Below are 24,761 nucleotides of genomic sequence, written 5' to 3'. Positions count from 1 at the left end.
TCGCGGTGTCACTCGGCTCACTGTCCCCCCCAGCCCCCCGCCCTCTCTCAGTTTAACTTCGCAATCCCGGGCCGGAACCTTGGTGCGGGGCCCATGTTTCCCACCAGCGGAACCTCGCGCCCGGCAACACGGGCTCAAGATGGCGTCCTAGTGCAGGATCCTGAAAAATCGATTTAAATCGGTTCCGAATCAGGGAAAACAGCGGCTCTGGGGGCCGAGCGCGGTAAGTCCTGGTCGCGGTTTTCATTAAAAGTGATTCTGCTGCTGGAAGATTTTTAAACCAAAAATTTGGAGTTTAAATCAAACCTGGAGTTAATTCAGGTAGAGATTCTCTCCCCCCCCCCCATTAATGTGCGAACCTGGAGAATAAATGAGTGAGAGAGAGAGAGAGAGGGAACCACAGCCTCCGCCCTGCTCCAAACTACCCTAACCTGTCACAACCCCACACCCTCCAGGAGTTGCTGGTTATGATCAGGCACGGGATCCCCTAATATTTCTCGAACCATTAAGATTGATGTCCTCAAATAGCACCTGAGATTGAGAAACAGAAAATACTGGAAACACTCAACAGGTCTGGCAGACAGGTGGCCTGAAAAGTTAACTCTATTTCTCTCTCTACGGGCGCCTGATTTGCTGAGTAATTTTCAGCATTTCCTGTTTTTTATTTCGGATTTCCAGCATCTGCAGTATTTTTCTTGCGGAGCCCAAGGTTTTTCTGGTCTGCGTGGTGCTGCACCTAAATGCCTTGATCAGATCCAAGGATTGTTTTGGGATAATGTTTCAGTAACAAAAATGGTAGAGTTCAAGTAAACTGCCCTTGATGGGCTTGAGAACTAAGTGAGTACACAGCCACCTGTAGTGTGGAGTGGTTCCCACTCCAAGTGGATTATTCACCGTCTGCCTGTTCTACTGTTTCACAGGAGGCCTAAAAGAAATTTCAAAAGATTTATGCATGGAATTTGACAAGTGCTGAGTTGTTTCAGCTGTCATTCTTCAGGTGAGGCAACAAAGTGAAACCCTGTTTGGCTATTTCTGTGGTTAAAATGGATGTAAATGGTCTCAGGACACTGTTATAAATTTGCTTTAAATATTTCCTAACATATAGTGTGATGATGGCCACTCCTGTAAGTGGCTTGAATGTTTCACGTTTAGGAGTGTGGTCATCCTGTCCAATATGCAATTTACAATAACATAACCTTGGAGACAAACAGTGGCCCCTTGTGATCGGAACATCATATCATATCTCTCTATCAAATCTGCTATCTCCAATCTTTTTGAAAGCAGACTGAAACTTGGTGGGACAAGGCTAGTTAGAAACCTTCCAGCTATTTTTGTTTTTGTTTCAGATTTCCAGCATCCGCAGTATTTTGCTTTTATCTTACTTGCATAGGATTATAACCTTAGTCACTCCAGGGCATCTATTATTATACTATACTAACCTGCTGTATTTCACTTGATAAATGAACATACAGGTTACCTAACTCAGTCTCACTTCTCTCCCTCAAAAATGTGGGGTAAAATGCTAAACCATGCATCTTTACACTTTTGTTGATTGGGTGTTTTACCGTTCCTTCTAGGCTACTTGTAGCTTTAGGCCTATACCCCGCACTCTCCTGTTTAAAAACCTGACTGTCCATGTGTCCCTTTGCCCTTTCCTCTCAGTGTTTCCAACAAGAGGATTTAAAAATTTAGCTGGGAGTAGACTTTCTTTTAATTTATTACTGAACATGGCCTGGCAATAGTACTGCTTGCAACTCCTAACCAAGGAGCTCCTTTTATTATGACACCTGTGACTAAAAAGAATCAGCAAAACCTGATAAACATCAGGAAATGGAAGACATCAGGTTGATCAACATTTAAAATGGAAAGAATGACAATATCTCGATTGAAACTCTTCGTCGGCAAATTACAGTAAACTTTCGAGTCAAATTCCAGGGGAACTGCTTGAACTTCGGGTCAGACAGAACTTTGTGGTAGCTGCGGATCTCACATGATGCCATGTGTTGGCCTTGAAAAGGCTTGGGGTTTAGCCTTGGAAAAAGCATGGGATTTAGCACCAGAAGAAGTCTGTAATCATTTTCTGCTTAGCATGCTGATTTCAGACATGCGCTATACAGCCTGCCATGTCGTCAATGCAGTCAACATGTTTTTGTGCTGCAGTGTGAAATCCTGGAGCATCTCTAAGGCCTTCGCAGCATTGGCCTGGGAAACAGGTGGGTGAGGGAGTGGACATTTAACTTTCTCACAGGTTTTGCCATATTCGCACACTTTGTGCATCGCTTCACGGAGAAATCTCAATGTGAAATGATGGCTTGTCCAGCATTTCATATTTGAGCATGCATGGGTCTAACCACTTTGTTCTGATTGGTTGGCGCAGCTTACTTGCACCAGGGAAGCACCTCTTCTGCAAAGGATTTTGGCATTATTTTTTTTTCCAGAAAAAGTTCAGCTAAACCGGCTCAACCACTGTGGAATTCAGCTAATCACGGCCATTGTTCTATAGCTTTCGTTATTCTTCCGGTGGGAATGGTTGGTAACTTTGATGCAAGTGGGATTTCATCTCCCCTGAGTTTGACGTACCGAGATTTAATTATTAACAAACTTTGTGCCTCAGATGTTGAATGATCAGCATTGCATTTCTGGTCATTTTTGTTTAAATCGGATTCCAACCGTTCATGATGTACTTTAATTATTTTGATAAATGATGGCCTTATTTTTGATGACCAAAAAATGATTGGTTTCAGGGTTCAAATATCACAACAAAAGGGAAGCTTGAGCTGAAGGTGGTAGATTTGGTTCTTGTGACAAAATGTTGTTACCACCATGTTAATTGTTGCCCTGTTCTTTTTGTTACCTGGCAGGTGAAAATGTCGATGTCACACTTATACGGGAAAGACCAGGATGATGATGAGGTGGAGATGGAGCGGTTTGAGATTTCAGATTGGGACTTGGAAAATGAGTTCAACCCAGACCGCGTGCGCCACCGACAGACAAAGGAGGATGCAATCTATGGCATGTGGGCTGAGAATGACTCTGATGATGAGAGGCCAAGCTTTGGGGGGAAACGGTAATCCAGCACATTGTTTGCACTAACTGCCAACATTTAATTGTCAACAAATGATGAGTTTTTCTTGATTTATACATTCATGGGATGTGGGTGTCGCTGGCTAGACCAGCATTTATTGCCCATCCCTAATTGCCCTTGAGAAGGTGATGGTGAGCCACCTTCTTGAACTGCTGCAGTTCATGTGTTGTAGGTACACCCACAGTGCTGTTAGGAAGGGAGTTCCAGGATTTTGATTCAGTGACAGTGAAGTTCCAAGTCAGGATGGTATGTGGCTTGGAGGAGCATTTGTCGGTCGTGGTGTTCCCATGCATCTGCTGCTTTTGCCCTTCTAGGTGGTAGAGGTCATCGGTTTGGAAAGATCTTTGGTGAGCTGCTGTAGTGCATCTTTTAGATGGTGCACGGTGTTGCAACTGTGTTGGTGATGGAGGGAGTGAATGTTTAAGGTGGTGGAAGGAGTGCTAATCAAGTGGGCTGCTTTGTCCTGGGTGATGTTGAACATCTTGAGCAATGCTGAAGCTGCACTCGTCCAGGCAAGTGGAGAGTATTCCTTCACACTTCTGACTTGTGACTTGTAGATGGTCTTCAAACTTTGGGGAGTCAGGAGGTCAGTTACTCCTTGCAGAGTTCCCAGCCTCTCGCCTGCTCTTGTAGCTACAGTAGATATATGGCTGGTGCAGTTCTGTTTCTGGTCAATGTTAACCCCTAGGATATTGATAGTGGGGGATTCAGCAATGGTAATGTCATTAAGTGTCATGGAGAGATGGTTAGATTTTATCTTTTTGGAGTGATCATTGCCTGCCACTTGTGAATGTTACTTGCCACTTATCAACCCAGGCCTGAATGTTATCCAGGCCTTGTTGCATATGGCATGGACTGCTTCAGTAACTGAAGAGTGAAGGGCACGCAATCGTCAGTAAACATCCCACTGCTGACCTTATGATGGAGGGAAGGTCATTGATGAAGCAGCTGAAGTTGGATGGACTTAGGACACTACGCGCAGGAACTCCTGTAGCAGTGTCTTGCGATTGAGATGATTGATTCCAATCAGAGGAGTGTTTTCCCCAGATTCCTATTGACTTCAATTTTGCTAGGGCTCCTTGATGCCGCACTCGGTCAAATGCTGCCTTGATGTCAAGGACAGTCACTCTCACCTCACTTCCGACTTCAGCTCTTTTGTCTGTGTTTGGTCCAAGGCTGTAATGAGATCAGATGTTGAGTGATCCTGGCAGAATGCAAACTGAGCATCAGTGAGCAGGTTATTGCTGAGCAAGTGCTGCTTGATAGCACTACCGGTGACCCCTTCCACCACTTTGCTGATGGTGAGATCTGGCTACTTTTTCTCCTCTTGCCTCCTGCCTGGAAGGAACTGAATAGTCCTGGCTATTGTTTTATGGGCACCATCAGCTTCCTGCTAACTTGAATAAATGGTTGTTTCTCCATGGTTGATACTGTATAGAGAAGATTGGTAGGATTCTTGTATTTGTTCATCTTGACGCAGCAAAGGATTAAATCTATGCTCAATAAGCACAAATCAGTGATCAGATCATGGACTTTCCTGGACTTTATGGCTTTGTTACTCATTGGTTAAACCAGATGAGCCATTAGGAGAGTTTTAAAACTCCTGATTTGTCAGACAACTTATTTATCTACTTTGGCTTCCTTGCTGAGTTGCACTAATGCACTCCTGTTCTGCTGTGTAAGAAATGAATGCAATTGCTCCAGCCTTGGCTTAGACCAGTTAGCTTAGCTAGGGTAGAAGTAGGGACATATTTTTCAATTTCTCATTTGTTTGGTTATTTAGTTACTTCTTAGATTCCCTTATCCATTTATTGCACAATTAGATGACTGGATGCTGTCCAGGTGATATGTTTCCGACATCCTTTCATCCTACTTTGTAACCAGCAGCTGTGAGGGATTGAAACATGCTGACTACCATTTATTTATTTAAAGTGTTTTGCCATTGTTTCTGTTGGGACCCAGTCTCACCATTTTGATTTCTGGCCAAAATCAAAAGTTGGCCATGTGGAGAGTTTTGGGTTCAGGGTTGTGCTCTCAGTGGCACTGATTGTCACCAGACCAGTGCAGTTTATTAATGGAACAATCGTGCTTGTGGGTGGTAGTATGAGTAGGGAGCTAGTGTTGATGTTTGTCACTGGTGAGGACTGTAAGAACTTAGTAGTCCACCTGTAACAGCTCATGGGTATTTGACTATCTAATTCAATAAATAGCTCTGTTGGAATGGACAGCACATAGATGTCCATTCACTGGTCAGAACGTGTTCAGCACTGATCCTCTGCAGTCTGTTAGATAGATGCAGTTGCAGCATAGCCATTCAGAAATTCAATTGGTTTACCTTTTCGGAGCTAGGAGGCATTTGTGTTCAGGTTCCTGTGTGTTTCCTATCTTGATTCTCTTGTTTGCTTGCTTCCAGATGCTGCTAGCTGTACATTGGATTTAAAGAATTGCAATTAGATTTTTGATAGCAGTGTACAATAACTTTGTTGCTGCATCTGAACTTGGTTATATCTGCATTGTTTCCATAGTTCCAAAGATTACACTGCTCCAGTTAATTTCATCAGTGCTGGAATCCGTCGACCTGCAGCTGAGGAAAATGAGGAAGAGAAGGACTCTGATGACTCTGAAGAGGAGAAAGTTAAGCGAGAAGAATTTCCAAAAGAATTTGCACCAAAGAAACTGAAAACTGTAGGTATTCAGTCAAGGGCCTGGGTTTGACAACAGATAGCTATGACTGAATGTTGAAACAACAAAAGACATGATGGCGGTGATGGGTTAGCCAACATCATGTGACTCAAGTCAGGCGGATTTAGTAATATTTCCAGCAACGGTTTTATGTTCTCAAAACATTTACATTTTGGGGGAAAACATTTTTAAACTATATATTTTAAGGGCTAAGAAAATTTTACAATAATTTTGAAATGAATTTTAAGCAAGTTTTTTTTAAGATGTGTCTATGGGATTCATTTTCTACTGTTCTGATAATTCTATGTAGATATCCTATTTTTACAGATGCCTGGAGTAAACATATTTGGACAAGAATGTTATACCACGTAATGCATAATTATTATTGTGTCTTTCTGGTAAAGTTTCATGTCTAAATTATTAACTGTTCAATTTTGACTTCAGTCAGGAGAGAGAAATAGGGTAATTAGAGAACTTGAGCCTTGTTTGTTTATATTGAGTTCAAAAACAATCATAAAATCAAGAAGTATATTTAGTTAGGCTATAACAGTATTTGAGATTGTTTTCCCAAAATCAAATAAATTTAAGAATTTTTTTGAGACAAAGTTTCACATGAAAATTGTTGTCAGCTGTTTGTTTACATTGGAGAAATGACAACATCATGTGTGCTTTATTAGTTTTTACAGACAATTGTTTATTGAAATAGTTATGCATTCTGATTAGCTATTTATCCAGTTGCAGTGGTTGAATGTAACTTTAAATGCATACTTTCCAGGCACCAAACAAATGTCACCTTAGCTGGGCAGAATCTTTGTACACTTCTTTCCAAATTCTTTCAGTGGAGATGTATATTCTTACCCTACTTCCAACAGTTCTTCTCTTTCTCTTTCTTCCCCCACCCTCCCATCTCTCCATAAAGACAGATTGCATACTGACTAACTGATGCTGCTCCAGATTTGGTTCAGAGACATCAGTTTTTCTTTACCTAACATTTTTTTTCCCTAGGGTGGCTTTTTCAAATCCAGTTCAAAAGGATTCTCAGGCGGTCATCGAACAAACCAGGAAATTGGTACCTGGGAAAAACACACCAAAGGGATTGGACAGAAACTGCTGCAAAAGATGGGTTACGTACCTGGCAGAGGTCTTGGGAAGAATGCACAAGGTACAGTTATCAGAAAGTTTACTAGTCTACAAAAGGTATTGAGTTCATCGGGGAAAGTTGGCAAGAGCTGTACCCACCCTCTGGACTGCCACGCAGGTCTCTGAGTGAAAGTGCTGTTCTTCTGAATACTAATGAGTACTCCAGCGGAGTGCAGAACTATTATTATGCTTCCATCCGTTTAATTTCCTGAGAAATGGTTAAGTTCATCCCTGCAACCACCACAATCGCACCCCCACCACCCAATCTAACTTGGTGTTCTTCACTGTACTACCTAAACAAGTTGCCATCCTTAGCATAACAATTCCATAGTTTCATCAGCTTCAAACCATTCAATTTCATTTTTTCCCCAAGTTTGTGGATTTAGGAATTGTGTAGTTCTGTTGTTAGTAATATTGTTTCTATTGCTGTGCAGGAATTGTGGCACCAATTGAGGCAAAGATGAGGAAGGGAAAAGGAGCAATTGGTGCGTATGGGTCTGAACGAACAGAACAGTCGCTGAAGGATTTTCCCATTGTAGACTCTGATGAAGAAGCAGACGAGGTTTGGAATAACACAACCCATGGCCTGTTATTTTATTTGTTTTTTTAAAAAAAAAAGGTCAATCCCATTTTTTTTTTCTTTTCTACCCACCTTCTGAAGGAATTGTTCTAGATGTTTATTTCAATTTTGATCTTGCCCCTAATCATACACATGCATTTCTGAAGATGGGTTAATGGAAAGCAATTCAGATAAGAGACCCTGAATAATTACTTCCTACCCCTCACCTGACCCTGACCTCAGTCTAGAATTACAGAGGACCAGTTGAAGTGTTTCTACATAAACCTTGCCTGAGAATCACACTTATTTTGGTCTTTATGCTTAGTGCTACACTGGTGAGTAAAGGGACTACTAGTAGTGGGATACAGCACAATAATAATAACTTGTATTTACATAGCACCTTTAACGTAATAAAATGTCCCAAGATGCCACACAGGAGTGTTATAATACAACATTTGACACTCATGAGCTATGTAAGCATATATAAGGATAGATGAGCAAAAGCTTGGCCAAAGAGGTAGGTTCTAAGGAGCATTTTAAGAAGGAAAGAAAGGTAGAGAGTCAGAGAGGTATAGGGAGGGAATTCCAGAGTTGAGGACATTGGAAGTTGAGGGTATGGCCACCAGTAGTGAAGCAACTAAAATTAGGCACGCTCAAGTGGGCAGGATTAGGGGACCTCGGAGGTTTGTGGTACTAGAGGAGGTTATAAAGCTAAGGTGCAAGGCCATGGAGTGACTGGAAAATAAGGATGAAAATTTTATAATTGAGTTGCTTAACTGGGAGACAACACAGTATAGTGAGCACGGAGGTGATGGGTGGATGGGATGTTGTGAGTAAGCACATGGCAGCAGAGTGTTGCATGATCTCAAGTTTACAGAATATAGCATTTGGATGCTGGCTAAGAGTGCGTTGAAATAGTACTTAGAGTTGGAGTAACGTATGATCCATTTCCCAATAAAATAACTTCAGCTAGTTGATTGAAGCAAAATAGTTGGAGCAGTGTCTCCCTTGGATGCTCATTTTTCGTTACTGACGACTAATTGACATTCGTACCTACTTACAGAAGCCATGGCTTGGACTATTCGCTGAAAGGTGAAAAGTGGCAGTGGAAACCCTGCATGAGAGGAGTTGTTTTACCCTTTAACTTTATCCCTGCAAAATTCATGCTTCCCTTTTCAAGAAAGATTACGCACTGCTGAGACTTGTACTGTTTGCTTTGGGGAGGTGGAAATTATTTTATTTCCTTTCCTCTGCCAAAAGAAAAGCTTGCATTTATTTAGCACTTTTCATGACTTCAGGACGTCCAAAGAACTTTGCAGCTAGTGAAGTACCTTTGAACGGCAGTTGCTGTTGTCATGTCGGAAATACAGTGGGTAATTTGCGTACAGCTGACAACATTGACTGGCAGACTGCACCTGGGCTTCTGCCTGTGTCAGGTTGACATACCCACCCCTGCATTTTAATTGTCTGCCTCATGGCACATTGAGCCTCTGCTTGGTGCCTGTCCCTGGATGAATGTTGGAGTTAGCTGAGTTGGGATTCACATGAGTGGATCTCTGAGGTTGAAGATAGTTGAACAGATGTTTCATAGTCTGTCAGTAATGAAGGGCAGTCAGTATCCAGTGACTAATTAACCATTTGTGTTCAGGAATTTCAGAAGGAGATGAGCCAGTGGCGGAAGGACCCCACAGGTGGGAAGAAGAAACCCAAGTACACCTTCAAGACAGTGGAGGAGCTTAAAGCGAAAGGAGCAACCAGCCTGGGCAGAAAGATGGCTGCCCCTCAGACAGAACTTTCACAAGTCAAGGTGGGTGGGAAGGGCTTTCCCCTCAACTGCAAACATTTAAAAATTTTCATGTACAATTTTGAACTCATTAATTCTTGTTTAAAGCGGCTCTCACTGAATTCAGGACAGGATGGCTAATTGTTGCACAAAACAAAACCACCATCATGGGATTTATAAAATTCTTGACAGGGTTGGGCTAAAGCCACTGGCTTAGAAAATGTTAATGTTTTGTCCCTTAGTATACTTATTCTGACAAGCTGTGTATAAAGATTCAGTGCTGGACCTGTAACCACTAGCCCAGATTTTTGCATGTGAGTTCATTCAGAAAGCTTCGGTTTGCCCATGGAATCCAACTTTTGCAGAGAGCGTGAATAAAGAATATGGAAGCCATCTGAATTACAATAAGGGAAACAAAATTATTCAGCACCTTACAATAGGAAGGGAAAATGCAATTTATTTGTTTTTCACGCTACCTGTCAATGATATAATGATTTCTTTGGAGATTTCTTAAAAAAACATTTTCCGAATTCTTTCAGTATAGATGTGAACCCTCTCCAGCTGCACACAGCAGCATCTCCTTGCACCAATATACCTTCTGACATTGTGAGTAATGTCACAGGAGATCTACTAGTCTGCCTTATCAAACTAAAAATGACAACATCCATCACACTCCAGACATTACGCTCCAAAGTGCCAAACATATTTAAAAAAAGAAAGCTGTAGCGTATTTTTATCCTATGGCCCTTCAATCCACAAACTACCTTCACTAACCCACACATTAAACTCTGATTACACCTGGGAACTATTTATACCATTTCTCCACACACAACCTGAGCAATGTCCTTATAGACCATGCCAGCTTAAAAGCAAAACCTAATAACTGAACGTTAGAACCTGTGCTTGGGAGATTACTTAGTATTCAAAATTGAATGAGCTGGTTGGCCTTTTTGTGCTGTGTGGCTTCCAGCAATTTAATTGATTGTAGGTAGACCTGTGAATGTTAGACACTATTGTTTTGCCGTCTGCTATTCCATAGCATCACCCCAACGAGCCGAGTATTAGAGTGTGTCTGACAGGAGTTGCAGTCAAAGCTGCGGCCATAGCTGACTGGTGCTGTACCAACACAGAGATGAGGAGGAATTTCTTCTGAGGGAAGTGAATCTGTGGAATTCTTTACCGCATAGGGCTGAAGAGGCTGGGTCATTAAGTATATTCAAGGCTGAGATAGAGAGATTTTTAATCAGTAAGGGAATCAAGGGTTATGGGGAAAAGGCAAGAAAATGGAATTGAGGATTATCAGATCAGCCATGATCTCATTGAATGGTGGAGCAGATTCGATGGGCCAAATGGCTAACCTCTTCTACATCTTGAGGCCTTATGACAATATGATATTTGCAAGTAGCAGGTTGTCTTTACAGAAGATGGCATAGTTCTGCATCTGGATTTCTGCTGATCCTGAAGCTGCAAAGACAATTCCCCACAATCAGTATTAACTAAGTGCGATGGTGCCTACTAATATGCTTGGTGGCATCTAAGGTGGGACAATTGAGCTTATCTGGCTGATCACCCTGCCTTGCCCTTTCATGTCTTGTAAACCACGATATACTCTGGGTAGTTCTCCAGCATAATGACCATCCCATTGAGTGACCTGAGCCTATTGTCCCAAACTACCTTCAGAGCTGGAGCCTCTGCACGCATTAAGCATTTGCCAAAGAGAGATCTGGTAACCCCTGTCCGCAGATGTGGATTTGCCGGTGCTGGCAGATTGGCTGAGAGCAGCTGTCATGAAGCTTGCCTGGCATTGCTTTGTTGGTCATCCACCTCGCATAAGCATTAGAAAATAAACTAATACTAGTAATGATGCTGGAGAGAAAGTAAAAACAAACTGCACAAAGGCTCATTATAATCTATGTGCCAGCAGGAAATAAGAGTTTATTTAAAAAATGGAAAATTGTTAAATAAATATTTTTTCTGGCCCTTGAAACCTCCTTCTGTAAACCATTCAGTGGCCAGCAACATTCTATGTCTATTTGTATGGATAGTACTTAGTAGTGGATTTGCACCTAGTATAAAGGTAGGAAAATAGCGGAGGAGGTGTTATTACAATACTTCTGCACCATTATCATATTTGTAAGATGGCCCTTGTTACAGGAGGGCGCTTCCTGTTTTTGTCCATTTGCCTGTTTAAAAAGCTGTGTGATGGAGAAAAGCAGTGGAAATCCAGAGTTACTCCTTTTCACATGTTGGAATATTCCTTGAACTGGTGCACATGGGAGGTAATGGCAGGGAAATCCGTCCACATATGGTAAACAGCAAACTGTGCCCCAGGGTCTGGATTACCTATGATGGGTGTCATAAATCATGGATTACCCCTTTTTAATCACCTTTCTCAAAGCTTTTCACTAAGTCTCAGTATATGGATGTTTTTAAACTGTTAGTCACTATATCTGCTGCTATTTCCCTAAACACCTAAAACACAAAAATAACGTGTGTTGTTAACCTTGTTGACTAATCTGGTCCTAATATTTCCATTTAATCAGATTAAGATGACTGAAACATCAACTGGTTATGAAGTACATCTGTCTATGTAATTGCATCAGAAAATGTGTGTCCTGTGAGGTTAAGAGTAGTAAAATTAGTTTCCAAACTAGTTGGTTATGACTAGCTTAAATTGAACCTTTCTATCTATTTAATTCTAACTATTTAATTCATCATGTAGGTTATAGACATGACAGGAAAGGAGCAGAAAGTCTATTACAGTTACAGCCAGATGAACCAGAAGCATGATATTCCTGATGACACGCAGTCCCCAGTTAAAGATGCCAAGTCAGAGGGCTTTTCCCTCCCAGAGCTGGAACATAATCTGCAACTGCTCATTGAAATGACTGAGCAAGAGATCATCCAGAATGACCGTCAGCTACAATATGAGAGGGACATGGTGGTCAACCTTTCCCATGAGAATGAGAAGCTCTCTGAAATCCTTGCCCATGAGGATAAGATCATAGACAAGCTCAGCAGCATCTTGCAGATTGTGGAGGACTGCGAGAAGAGACTGCAGCCCAACTGTGAAAATCCTTTGACCCTGGAAGAATGTGCAAACATTTTTGAGATGCTGCAGGAGAAATATTTTGAGGAGTACAAGATGTTTGACCTGGCAGAACTCTCTATTGCCATTGTATTTCCACTACTGAAAGAATTCTTTAAGGCTTGGAATCCTTTGCAGGTAAGGACTACCACCACAAAAGTGAGTAATTGTGATACCCAATATGGTACTGGGCAATACTCTTGAATGGTCATTGGTTTGAAGTCATTGCCTATTGTCTAACAAGAGAGGGAAATCAATTCAATTCCAATTTATTGCCCATGCAGGAATTCATTTTGGATATGTTGCTTGTTCATTAAAAAAAATACATATAAATGAATGTAACACTAAAAAGAAAGAAAATTACCCTATCATAAAAGCCTAACTTTGATTAAAATATATTAAAAACTATTCCAGCACATTAAAATAATCAGAGAGTCCCACACTGAGTGTATGTCCTCATCCATTCATCAAACTTCTATTAAGCATCTCTTGGTGAAAGGTGTGTATATGCTGATGTTGAACGAGGACAGGATCCATGGTTGAAAAACCTGGCAATGCTCACTGTCAAGATTCACATATGAAGGAAGATCAGCGAAGTGAGACAACAGAGAAATACCAGTGTGGGACTCTCTGATTATTTTAATGTGCTGGAATAGTTTCTAATATATTTTAATCAAAGTTAGGCTTTTATGATAGGGTAATTTTCTTTCTTTTTAGTGTTACGTTCATTTATATGTATTTTTTTTAATGAACGAGCAACATACCCAAAATGAATTCCTGTACGGGCAATAAATTGGAATTGAATTGACACATGAGTCCGTACACCAACAAGATCTAATACTTTACCAAATATAATGAATGTAAGATTGAATATGTTAAATTCCATTCCATACCTTTCATCTATCCCCTTGAGTACTTGGTAATGTAATGCATTAAAACTTAATTCTTGGCCTGGGGTTAGTTGCAGCTTCAACAGAGAGGGGATGCATCATACTGTACCTGTTGGGGCTTTTTTTATATATAGCCACTGTAGAAAATAAGGAAGAGAGGGGTCCATCCCTCACATCGATGAGCTGAGCACAACGTGGGCAAAAGATAGAATAATCAGCTTTATTTCTTTTCTTTATTTAGGATAACAGCTATGGCTTAGACGTCATGTCCAAGTGGAGGAAACTTCTAGAACGAGACCAGCTGCAGCATGGGGGGTGTGATATGTTGTCATTGGACCCCTACCACAGGTAAGAATGAATAATTCAAACTTTTAGAATGATAGATGTGTCCACCACTTTCACATTGTGAAGATAAACCAGACTTCACATACTCTTTATTTCAGTCAGTTCAAGACTCTTATGAAGATCAGAATTGAAGGAAGAGTAGTTCCCCAAATTAACGCATCAGAATGTTCCAGGTTTGATTCCCCGCTGTAGGCTAGGTTGGTTTGCTACAATTGGTTTCAGTGTCCCGGAACTAGGGAGGCAAAAAAAAAAGCAGCCATGGTTTGTACTCCTATTGAGATATTCTGAAAAGTCCATAAGGGGGTGATAGGTTAGGGGGCGTAGGTGGGATACAGATTTCAGGTTACTATCAGATCAGCCATGATCTTACTAAATAGCAGAGCAGGCTCGAGGGGCTGAATGGCTTACTCCTATTCCTGCTCCTTGTTCGTATGTTCATAAAGACAGGACTGGACCTCGCTCTGATGCCTCTGATTCAAATAACCTACTGGCAATAGGCTACCACATTAAAAAGAATAGTGATTTAGGAAAGGTACTGGAGAAACCATTCTTTCGCAAGATGTTACGTTTTGGTATTTCTCTCAACACTTTTAACTTGCATTTGCATTAAAAAGACAGTTTTCATAGGCAGACAGGGTCCTGCAAGTAGAAACTGCAGCACCACTTGTGGAATAGTGCTGCAGAACAAATAGTTATCCATTCTCCTGTCTAATGTGAAGGGCAGTAAATAACATTGCATCAGATTGTTAGATTCAGGATGAATCTAATAGATTAATTTACAAGATGTTATACAGAATCAGAAAGAAATAGCAAGCTGTTAGTAGTACCATACATCCCTTATATAGTGCACACATTATTTCAAAACAAGTGTGAGTCTCACAACTTCTATACACACCTTTTTTTTGCTTCATCCGACTCTCTATTTCTTTCATGATCCATGGAGCTCTGGCTTTGTTTGTCCGACCTTTCTCCTTCATGGAAATATACTCCGATAATACAACTGAGAACCAGGCTGAATAAAGAAAGTTCTGAGAGGAACTCTGGAGGCAGAGGGCATGGCTGATGTACTAAATGAATACTTTGTAGCTGTCTTTATCAAGGGAAAAGACGCTGCCAGAGTGATAATGAAGGAGGAGGTTGTTGAGATACTGGATGGGCTAAAAATCGATAAAGAGGAGGTATTAGAAAGGCTGGCTGTACTTAAAGTTGATAAGTCACCAGGACCGGACTCAGTGAACTCAACTTCCACCATATTTTGAGTTGTTTCAAGACTGTTCAACATAAAATCCAGAATTGTTTCTCTCTTTTACCACAAAATTAAAACTGCTTTCATCATGCAAGAGTTGGTCTAATACCTTCTTATGTGGCTCAATGTCAAATTTTGTTTACTAACACTTGTGAAGCACCCTGACATGTTTCACTACATTAATGGTGTGAATATAAATGCATATTGTTACGTGTAAGAGAAAGAAAATGAAGGAAGGGAGGAAACACGACTACAATTGAGGAGAGTCTGGCAATGCAAATGTTTCACGGTGTGTTGGAAAATTTGGTCTTTGGTTGAGTGAACTTTTCTAAGTTCCTATTTTTTTCCTCTTCACATTTGCAGGTTGACATGGGAGGTTTGGATGCCATATGTCCGTAATATTGTATCCCAGTGGCTGCCCCGGAATTGTGCTCCTATGGTAGATTTCTTGGAGAACTGGATGCCTGCAACCCCACTCTGGATATTGGACAATATTCTTGAACAACTGATATTTCCTAAATTACAGCGTGAGGTAGGAGCCACATCTTGTTAATGTTACAAGGCAGCTTTGCATATTGACTTTCACATTTAAAATGTTCATTGAATTTAGCAAAGAACAAATTGCAAACCAGAAGATGGAAAATAAAATGATGGAATAGAGAGCAAAGAAAATGCCTGAAAGGAACTCACTAAGGCTCCTTAGGCAGCACCTTCCAAACCCACAACTATTACCATCAAGAAGGACAAGGCAGCAGACACATGGGAACACCACCACCTGGAACTTCCCCTCCAAGCCGCTCACCATCCTGACTTGGAAATATATCACAGAAAATGCTGGAAAAACTCAGCAGGTCTGACAGCATCTGTGGAGAGAGAAACATATGTTTCGAGTCTGCTTCTTCAGAGCTAAAGAAAAGTAGAAATGTGATTAAATTTATACTGTTTAAGGGGGGTGGAATAGGTGAAGCTAGATAAAAGGCCAGCGAAAAGTGGGGGCTAAGGAGAGACTGATAAAAATGTCATAGACAAAAAAGACAAAGGGAGTGTTAATGGTAATGTTAAGGGCTAAAGAAGGTGCTGATAGTGGCATAAAGATAAGAAAGCAGAATGTTTTGGTCTGGGTGACCGCTTTGCGGAACCCTTTTCCGCCAGTCTGCAAGCATGACTGAGACCTTCCTATTGCACCATCATGCTCTCATGCCCACGTGTCCATCCTTGGCCTGCTACAATGTTCCAATGAAGCCCAACGCGAACTAGGGGAACAGCACCTCATCTTCCCATTAGGCACTTTACAGCCTTCCGGACTTAACATTGAGTTTGACAGCTACAGACCATGAACTCTCTCCTCTATCTTCACCCCTTTTTTAATCCCCCTTATTAAAATTTATTTTTATTTTTTATCCACTTATTTTCATTTTTATTTTTATTCATTTATTTATTGTTTTATCCCCTTTTTATCCCTTTCTCCCCAACCACTGCCCCCTCCCCCATCCCATCCCCAAAAGGGCCATCTGTTACTTGTTCCATGTTGTTCTTTCACAGAGTGCTTACTCTTGTTCTGCTATTAACACATTCTGCTTTCTTACCTTTATACCACTATCAGCATCTTCTTTAGCCCTTACCACTACCATTAACACTCCCTTTCTCTTTTTGTCCATGACATCTTTGTCGATCTCTCCTTAGCTCCTACCTATTGCTGGCCTTCTATCCAGCTTCACTTGCTCCATCCCTCTTAAACAGTATAAATTTCATCACATTTCTACTCCTCTTTAGCCCTGAAGAAGGATCATACAGACTCAAAACGTTAACTCTGTTTCTCTCTCCACAGATGCTGTCAGACCTCCTGAGTTTTTCCAGCACTTTCTGTTTTTATTTCAGATTTTCAGCATCCTATTTTTTTTTGCTTTTATGCTATTTTACTTTTATGTTATGGAAATATATCACCGTTCCTACACTGTCGCTGGATCAAAATCCTGGAACTCCCTCTGCTAACGGGGCTGGACCTACACCACATGGACTGCAGTAGTTCAAGAAGGCTCACTACCACCTACTCAAGGGCAATTAGGGATGGGCAATAAATGATGGCCTAGCCAGCGATGCCCACATCCCATGAATGAATAAAGAAAATGTGAAAGAATGGAAATGAAATAGGTAGAATAGAAGGGAATTGGGACAGATAGGAGTAAAGGAGAAACTGGATAGAAAAAATCAAAACAGATGTGGAGCATTGCAAAGTGAAAGAAGTTCATGAAGGTACCCTTGATCAGCAGGTTCCATCAGATTGTCAAGGAGGTGGCCTTATTTCAAGAACCAGCAATTGTCAAGGAACCAGTGGGGGAAGGAAATATTGGGGATTGCAATAACAATTGGCCTAATGACTGTGGGAAAAGCTCTAATGCAGCATTAAGAAAAGGAGAAATCAATAGAAGGCACGTAACTTCTGCCACTGTCACTCATTAACACAAACCTCTTCTTTTTAGGTTGAGAATTGGAACCCACTGACAGACACAGTTCCAATACATGCCTGGATTCACCCATGGCTTCCACTGATGCAGATGCGCCTGGAACCCCTGTATTCACCAATCCGCAACAAGCTTTCCAATGCATTGCAGAAGTGGCATCCCAGTGACTCATCTGCAAAACTGATCCTGCTGCCCTGGAAGAACGTGTTCACACCAGGATCTTGGGAAGCCTTCATGTTGAAAAATATTGTTCCAAAGTTAGGTAAGAAAGTATATGAAATGTTGCAACTGAAACAAATTTTATTTTCCCGTTTTATCCCTCTTCTAAGGATACTGACCTCTTGGTACTGTACAATTCCACAAATGCCAATTGCCATTCAGGGCCTTAATCAAGCTTACTAGTATTCACGTGTGATCCAAGACTGAGTTTCAGCAGATTAATCGATTATCAGGGATCATCACAACCAAGTTATTTTCTGTCCTGTCATGACATCCACAGATATGCACTTACCAGCAGAAGTTATTAGATAGAGAACTGAGTGGAAACCCAAGCTGATTTTTTTTTTGTCACAGATGCACTGTGAAAAGGGATAGACCATTTTGGCCTTTAATCTCTTAATATCTTTTCTGCGCAAATCAGTATATATCTTTCTTTCAAATACTTCCTATTGCTTTGCAATTATGGCAATTGTTTCAAATTGTCACAGTCCTTTTTGAGCAGGAGTTATTCTTTGATTCACTATTAACTGTGATTATTAACATTATTAGCCCTTAGTTCTGAATTCCCTTACTAGACTGAACAGTTGTTCCCTATCTATTGAATTAATTTCCTTCATATTTCAAACATTTTTATCAGATCAACCCTTAAACTCCTCAGCTCCAAGTAATATAACTCAGCTTTGCCCAGTCTGTCATCCTAGCTCAGTACAGATATTTTTATTCACTCTCAGGATATGGGCTTCGCTGGCTGGGCCAGCATTTATTGCGCATCCCTAGTTGCCCTTGAGAAGGTGGTGATGAGCTGCCTTTGAACCGCTGCAGTCTGTATTATCTTGGTTAGTGATCACTGGACTTTCATAAGGCCAATATACCCTTCCCAAGATGAGATAACCAAAGTTCCACGCAAAATTTCAAATGAGAACTGACTGTGATTATCTTTTATATCGTATTAGGAAGCCCAGCATATCATGAGTTTTTAAATTACTTTTTGTACTTGCATGCTAGCTATTAAAGAATATGGAAGTGAAACTCTAAATCCTTGATTTATGATCCTCCACTCTTCCCATTAAGTTTGATTCTGAATTCAAGCACGATATGATTATTATTCCCAAGAATCATAAGATGCAAGCATACAGTATAAAAGGAGGCAATTTGATCCATCGTGTCTGTGCCAGCTCTTAGAAAGGCCTCTATCTAATTAGTCCCACTGCTTTGTCTTTTGCCTATGGACCTGAATTATGTCCTTTTCAAGTATATTTTCATCTGTTCAGTCATAGCTAGTGAATCACCTGCAATGGCTTTACTTCCTGATCCTTCTATAGCCTGCCAAGGATCTATGTTGGCTACTCTCCTTTTTCTCATCTAAGTGCTGTCCCCAGAGCATTACCATCCATAAATTCAATGTCAGGTTTAACTACATCAGTCCCTCTCTCAACCCCTCCACCCTCTTGAGTGGCTGGATGTCATATGGTTAGGCAGCCAGGGAGCAGAGTAGAAGGAAGGAAGAATACATCATGAATTAGATATTGGCTTGGTGAGGGGGATGAGAGTCGGAGATCACAGGCCGAGCATCATGGATGTTGTGACTGTGGGGGTTCAATTGTATGGAGGGGTGATGGTACGTATGGTGGGCTAGTGGGGAAGTAAAAGTGGTGTGGGGAAGTAAAAACAGTGTTGGAAAGATATTTACTTTGCCTGTTCAGCTGTTGTCAGGTCCTTTCAGCTGCTAGTTTTCCTGGGGCTTAGGGAAACCGAGCTGACCAGCGTTAAAAATGAAAGAGCTAAAATTGGAGGCACACAGTCTCATTAAAATATTGAAATTAGGGGTCACTTCCTGCACGCAGATGAGCTGCTTATGCTCCAGCCCATCTCTATCAAAACCAGATGATGGGGTCAATTTTCTGGGTTTTTTTAATTCTTCGTTGTTGGTGGGGGATGGGGTGTTAAAATTATCATTGTATTTGATCCCTGCCATAGACTCCATTCCCTAGACAGCAACTCCATCCCTCTTCCTGGCTGCACTCTGAGGCTAAACCAGACTGTTTGCAACATTAGTGTCCTATTTGACCCTGAGTTGAGCTTTCAAACCCCATAATTCTCTCCCACCACTGACTACCAACTTCCACCACTGTAACATCGCTCGTTTCTGCCCCACTTCAGTTAATCTGCTGCTGAAACCCCCATCCATGCCTTTCTTATCTCTGGAATTGACTATCCCAATGATCTCCTTGGCAGTCTCCCACTCAATATTCTCTGTAAACTTGAGTTAATCCAAAACTCTGCTGCCCGTATCCTAACTCAACACAAGACTGGTTCACATACCACCCTGACCTAAATTGGCTCATGGTCTGCAGTGCCTCAGTTTTAAAATTGCCATTTTTGTTTTCAAAACCCTTCATAGTCTGGCCCATTTTATATCTGTGACCCTTACAGCCCTACAACTCACCGAGATATCTGCACTCCTCCAATTCGGGCCTGTTGCGCATCTCTGAATTTCTTCGCTCCACTATTGGTGGTCGTCCCTTCAGTAGCCTAGGCCTCAAGCCGTGGAATTCCCTCCCTAAGCTTCTCTACCATTTGCTCTTTATGTAAGACGTTCCTTAAAACCTACCTCTTTTTGACTAAGCTATCTTAACATCTACGTATGTGGCTCAGTGTCAAATCTTGTTTGATAGCCGCTCCTTTGAAGTTCCTTGAATCTTTTTGCTAAATTAAAGGAGCTATACAAATACAAGTTGTTAAATATCCAGTTTCATTTTTACAAATTGCTACTGAATCTGCCTCCAGGCATTGCAATCAAGATCATAACTGTTTTAAAAAAAAAAATTCTCCTTATCTCCCCTCTGGTTCTTTTGCCAGTTACCTTAAATCTGTGTCCACTGGTTAGTGACCCACCTGCCAGTGGCAACAGTTTCTCTCTTTCTTTCTGATTTGTTCAAACTAGTTTGAGCATCATGTGCCTTGTTGGGTTGAAGAGATGCTGCTTTTGGAAACTATCTGCACACTCCCACTGTTAATTTGTCACAGAAAGCAAGTCTATAAACTACGCTCATTCATCAGCATTGCTTGTCACCATTTGATTTTTTATAAGTCCTGTTGGTGAGACTCTATCTTGAATTATTTTAATTATCTTTAAGGGCATTGCCTTGATAATGTCATGGTGGACTGTCTTCTAGCAGTTTGATTCTACTTAGTGACTTGCTAGACCACTTCAAGGGCAATTAAGAGTCAATCACTTTGTTGTTTTTTTTGTCACATCCGGGCTGGAAGAGATATGGATGATGGATTTCCTTCCCTAAAGGACCGTTAGTGATCTAGTTGGGTTTTTAAACAGTCTGTCAGCTTCATGGTCACTTTTATTGATAGTTTCAATTAAATCTGTCAATAAAAAACTGCTAAATTCAAATTCTCAAACTGGGGTTTGAGAATCCTCTGGATTATTATTTCGGGACTCTCAATTGTTAGTCCAGCAACATAGCCATTGCACTACCATATCCCTGCAATTGTTGACTATTTTGGTTTAAACTTGCATGTGTGAGAGTATTGTCATTGTAGCTAAACACCCAAACTTACCATTAATCTCCTATCTTCAAAAATCCCCTAAAAAAAAAAGAAAATTAATAATATAAAATTAAGATACCTTTGAAGAGAGCCTCTCCAACTTGAAATTTAGCACTGTAAGTAGTTGTTGCTAACTCCTGACGGGGTTATGTTTTATCATGTGTTTGTTTCTGATCCCCAATAGGTATGTGTTTGACAGAATTTGTGATCAATCCACACCAGCAACACATGGACACCTTCCACTGGGTGATGGACTGGGAGGACATGATCTCACTTTCCAGTCTCATAGGATTGCTTGAGAAAAACTTTTTCCCAAAATGGTTGCAGGTGAGTTTGTGAGCCTCATAATGATCGAGCGATAATATCTGTTAACTTCCCACTTTCCTCAATCTGAGTGATTACAGAGTTTGGCAGCAATATGGTTGTGCTTTGTTTACTGTTCATTGGTGTAAATGGGAAGGATTGAGCCATTAGAATTGTATGCAATGAGGGGAAACATGAAGTGGTTTATACAATACATTGTCATACAGTCTTTTTATAGTTTCGCATACAAATCTTTTTTACTGCTTAATGCAACTTTTAATATGAAACCTTCATTCTCTTTTGAAATCCCCATCTTACCCCTCCCTCCTGTCCAGGTGCTATGTTCTTGGCTCAGTAACAGTCCCAATTATGAAGAAGTCACTAAATGGTACTTGGGATGGAAGTCCATGTTTTCTGACCAGGTGTTGGCCCACCCAACGATCAAGGAGAAGTTTAATGAAGCCCTGGACATTATGAACCGGGCTGTCACTTCCACAGTTGGTAAGCATCTCTTGGTTTTATTTCTCCTGGATGTTCTCCAGAAGATGAAGGTGGGAAGAGCACATATTGGGAATGGAGAGAAAAAAAGAGAAATGAAAATGACTAGTAGGAAAGGGAGAAAGATGTGGCTTAAGAATAGTGAAGAGTTCAAGAAAGGAAGAGCAAGGATTTTGAAATCCTTTGAAAGAGATACTGCAGAAGTCACAACCATGGGATGTCCCAACGCTCTTTATAACCAATGAAGTTACTTTGAAGTGTACTTTTGTTGTATGGCTGCAGCCAACATGTGCACAGCAAGGTCCCACAAACAGCAATAAGACATATGACCTGACAAATCTATCTTTTCCATGACGTTGGCTGAGGAATAAGTATTAGCTTGGTTAAACCCCTTTAGTGCTTTAAAATGCATCATTAACACTTTTTCAAGCATTGAACCAACTTAAAGTTGGTTTTCAGTTTATCACTTGGAACATCGATTTTCTTCATGTGGAGGTGGGATTCCCAAAGAGGGTTTCTCACACTAGGTGGGGAACACCCTACAATGTTGGTAAAACCACATCCTGCTCCCACAGGCCCGGTGCTGCCACATCTCATGACCACGCTCCTGACTAATGAATAGGCATCGAGGCTACCGCTACAATACCTACATTGCCCCTCCCAGTGTTTTACACCCCAAGACCAATCTTACCGTGACACTACCCCCTCTCCAACATAGCTGCATGCTGTAGCAGCAACCTACCTCCATCCTAGAATATCTTCCCTACCACCTTCCTCTGCACCTCCACCTAGCAAGATGGTGTAGCTACAGCATGATCAGTTTGCATTGGATATTTTCACGATAAATGAAGAGATTTTATAATGGAAAAACCAACAGAAAGTTTGTGTGGGTATAAGATTTTTAATATGTTATAGACATAAAGCATCTTCCAAGACATTAGTAATATACTTATTCAGTAGGCTACAGAGCCATGCAGACCAGGAAAGTCCCAGGTTTGAACCCTGTTCAGGGATGAGTTAGCTGGTCTCAGCCAAGATAACATTATGGGTGCTATAGTTAGCCTCAATACCTATGGATTGACCACAGTTTTTTTGTCATAAAAAACATCTGATTCGCTAATTTCCTTTAGAGAAAGAGATCTGCCGTCCTTATCCAGACTGGCCTACGACTCCAGATCCACAGCAATGTAGTTGACTCTGAACTGCCCTCTGAAATGGCCTGGCAAGCCACTCAGTTCCCAAGGGTAATTAGGGATGGGCAATAAATGCTGACCCAGCCAGTGATGCCCTCATCCTATGAACACTTTTTAAAAAAAAAAAAAATACCTTCTCCTGATCCACGGGCCTCTGCTGTAGGGAAGAGCAAGATATTTGTAAAGTTTCCTATGATGGAGTGGTATACTAACAATTAATTGTTGAGGCATTCACATGATGTATGCTCAGGACTGCTTTCCTTATCTCTTTTGTTTTTCATTACCAGTTCCACAACTCCCTCCTTGGCCTCCAAGCCTACTTTCAAAAGCTCCATTGTTTGTACTTGCCTGTTTCAGTTATTGAAGCATAAAGTGTTCACTAAGGTCTACACACTAATTAACTGTTGGATACATTTCTGCCTTTCCCAGTTCTAAAGGACGGCTTGCAGAATTCAGAAGTACAGTTTAGTGTGAAAAGGTTTTTTGGCCTTGCAAAGCATGCTTGTAAAATTTGGTTAATTTTTGAGCTTGGGCAAATTATTATAAACTTGTATACTTGGACTGCTCATTTCAATGTAATTCCTGGTAACTTATTCCCAAGCTCTGTTAGCCTCTGGATGTAAAACAAACTCCTCCTCTTTCTGTCTTAACCACTGCTTCCTAATTTTAATGTGTGCAACCAGGTAATTAAACCTTCACCATGGTATGCAATTAGCCCAGAGGAATTTTGTCAATCCTTGGATGTAGAATGAAAAGTTTTTCTTCATTGGTTTTTAAACAGGTGGTTACATGCAGCCAGGAGCTCGGGAAAACATTGCATACCTCACTCACACAGAGCGCCGGAGGGACTTTCAGTACGAGGCGATGCAGGAGCGCCGCGAGGCTGAGAACATGGCACACCGTGGCATCGGTGTCAGCTCAGCCTCCATACCAATGAATTTCAAGGACTTGATCCAGGCAAAGGCCGAAGAGCACAATATTGTCTTCATGCCTTTGATGGGCAAACGCCATGAGGGAAAGCAGCTCTACACCTTTGGGCGGATAGTTATTTACATTGACAGAGGGGTTGTGTTTGTACAGGGAGAGAAAACTTGGGTGCCAACATCACTTCAGAGCCTCATTGACATGGCTAAGTAAAAGGAGATGCAGCAACTTGCTTCTCTCTGCTTTCTGTTCCATTTTTATACAAGAAGATTTTCACCAGTTTATTTGGAGTTGGAGTGGCTGGGGAAGAGACTTTTGCAGTGAGAAGAGATCTTCACCACTTCACCACTCTGTTTATTTGGCCCTTGGTCCCCCAAGTGAAATCCTTACTCAGTGACTGATTCTAATGTTCAGTACTTCATGAGTCCCACTTTGTTACCTATTGTATTTTTTTAACATGTAACACTTTGTTTATTTTAACATCTTTTATTTATGAACAATAAACCCATGATTCTGGTGTCATAACAGTATCAATATCAATGTTTTAATCTCAGTAAAATTATCAGATGTTAAACTGATAAAGATTATTAAGCCAGAGTCAGTTGTTATTGGAAGCAATGGAGTGAAGAATTCCATTGATGTGTAGCACAATACACTGACATCAGGAATCATGCTCACTGCAACTATGTTACTGTCTTTATTATTACGTGAAGATAAACTTGTTTTGCTTTTCCATATTTGCTCTCCCTAGGCTGTACACTAGAGACACAAAACAAGTCGGTT

The 24,761-nt window shown here is 41.0% G+C and overlaps 1 protein-coding gene across 2 annotated transcripts; it reads left to right on the top strand.

Annotated features, from left to right (window-relative positions):
* The first annotated feature begins 116 nt into the window (after window positions 1-116).
* tfip11 (tuftelin interacting protein 11) lies at window positions 117-24,503 on the top strand. Of its 2 annotated transcripts, none has more exons than XM_078554278.1 (13): window positions 117-223; window positions 2,862-3,067; window positions 5,611-5,770; window positions 6,773-6,929; window positions 7,342-7,469; window positions 9,115-9,273; window positions 11,972-12,475; window positions 13,469-13,575; window positions 15,182-15,350; window positions 17,299-17,542; window positions 21,245-21,387; window positions 21,699-21,864; window positions 23,836-24,503. In XM_078554278.1, the coding sequence occupies exons 2-13, from the start codon at window positions 2,868-2,870 to the stop codon at window positions 24,189-24,191; spliced, it is 2,493 nt and encodes an 830-aa protein (XP_078410404.1). In that variant the 5' UTR covers window positions 117-223; window positions 2,862-2,867; the 3' UTR covers window positions 24,192-24,503. The 2 variants fall into 2 exon arrangements, with proteins under 2 accessions (XP_078410404.1, XP_078410403.1); XM_078554277.1 differs by lacking the exon at window positions 117-223 and adding an exon at window positions 854-997.
* The last annotated feature ends 258 nt before the right edge of the window (window positions 24,504-24,761 follow it).

Source organism: Cetorhinus maximus, chromosome 12, assembly GCF_964194155.1.
Source record: "Cetorhinus maximus chromosome 12, sCetMax3.hap1.1, whole genome shotgun sequence".
Taxonomy (NCBI): Eukaryota; Metazoa; Chordata; class Chondrichthyes; order Lamniformes; family Cetorhinidae; genus Cetorhinus; species Cetorhinus maximus.
Note: the sequence above shows the minus strand (reverse complement) of the source record. Positions and strands in the feature narration are given on the sequence as shown.